Genomic DNA, 953 nt, shown 5'->3' with positions numbered 1-953 from the left:
GCTGTGGGTTCGTGCCGCGTACTCCAGGGTGGGAGCTCGTCTTGACTTTAGAGCCTGAGTTTCTGCTAAGCTTAAAATAACCCGCAGACTCCTGCGAACGCGCTCGGGGGTGTCTGCAGCGCAGGGTCACTGGGTGTCGGCGTGGGCTGTGGGTGCTGCCGCTCGGGAAGCAGCCGGTGCTGAACGCACGTGTTTTCAGTCGAGCGAGAAAGTTACAGAAAGGGGAACCCTGTTTGTGAGCTGTGGGTGGGTGGCATGGGGGGGGGGGGAAAGAAAAAGAGGCCAAAAAAAAAAAAAAAAAGATAAAAAGAAAAGCAAGCGCATTTCCCTGCTGGTCTGGGTAAATGTTTAATCCTCAGAGCGGAGAAAAAGCAGCTCAAAAGTGCTTTTTTTCTCAGCAAGTCTCAACCAGTCAGCCTGGTGCCTCCTCCCTCCGGCTCACACCCTCCCTCCCACCGCTCCCGAGGAATATCCCAGCCTGCTCCAAGGTGCAGTTGGCCACCCAGGGCAGGACGGAGCCAGGTCCTAGCGGTGTCCTCACCCTCCGGGCTGGGAGAGTTTGAGGGCTCGGGAAGTTCCTCGTCGGTCGCGGCTGTGCCCGGGACCAGCTCCCGCTCGCCTGCGGCAACTCCAGCGGTTGAAGTGCTCGGGATGGGGTCCCCACACTGGAAAAGGCTCTGCCTTTTGCTTCTGGCGGGTTTAACATCCTCCCTGCTCCTCTACAGTCACTACTACGCTACGGTGGAGTCGCCCAACAGCCAGAGAATCATAGCCAGGTAAAGGTGGATGGGGGTGGGAGGAAGGGATGTGCAAATCCAGCATGAGGTGCCATGCGCTGGGATGGGGAGGGGGAATTGGGGTGCCGGTGTGGGTGCCTTAGGATGGGTTATCCCAGCTGTGCTCCCGGTAGTCGGCTGGTTTGGAAAATCTGCTCGCAGCAGGCTCTGCCCCCG

General features: G+C 58.9%; 1 protein-coding gene across 1 annotated transcript in view; it reads left to right on the top strand.

Moving 5' to 3' along the window:
- The first annotated feature begins 651 nt into the window (after positions 1-651).
- ST6GALNAC2 (ST6 (alpha-N-acetyl-neuraminyl-2,3-beta-galactosyl-1,3)-N-acetylgalactosaminide alpha-2,6-sialyltransferase 2) overlaps positions 652-953 on the top strand; it is a 9114-nt gene continuing 8812 nt past the window's right edge. Inside the window, exon 1 of the mRNA XM_009077537.1 lies at positions 652-776. Coding sequence (XP_009075785.1) covers positions 652-776 — 125 coding nt within the window. The remainder of the gene's footprint in view (positions 777-953) is intronic.

The sequence above is a fragment of the Acanthisitta chloris genome, unplaced genomic scaffold (assembly GCF_000695815.1).
Source record: "Acanthisitta chloris isolate BGI_N310 unplaced genomic scaffold, ASM69581v1 scaffold19260, whole genome shotgun sequence".
In the NCBI taxonomy this organism is placed as follows: Eukaryota; Metazoa; Chordata; class Aves; order Passeriformes; family Acanthisittidae; genus Acanthisitta; species Acanthisitta chloris.
Note: the sequence above shows the minus strand (reverse complement) of the source record. Positions and strands in the feature narration are given on the sequence as shown.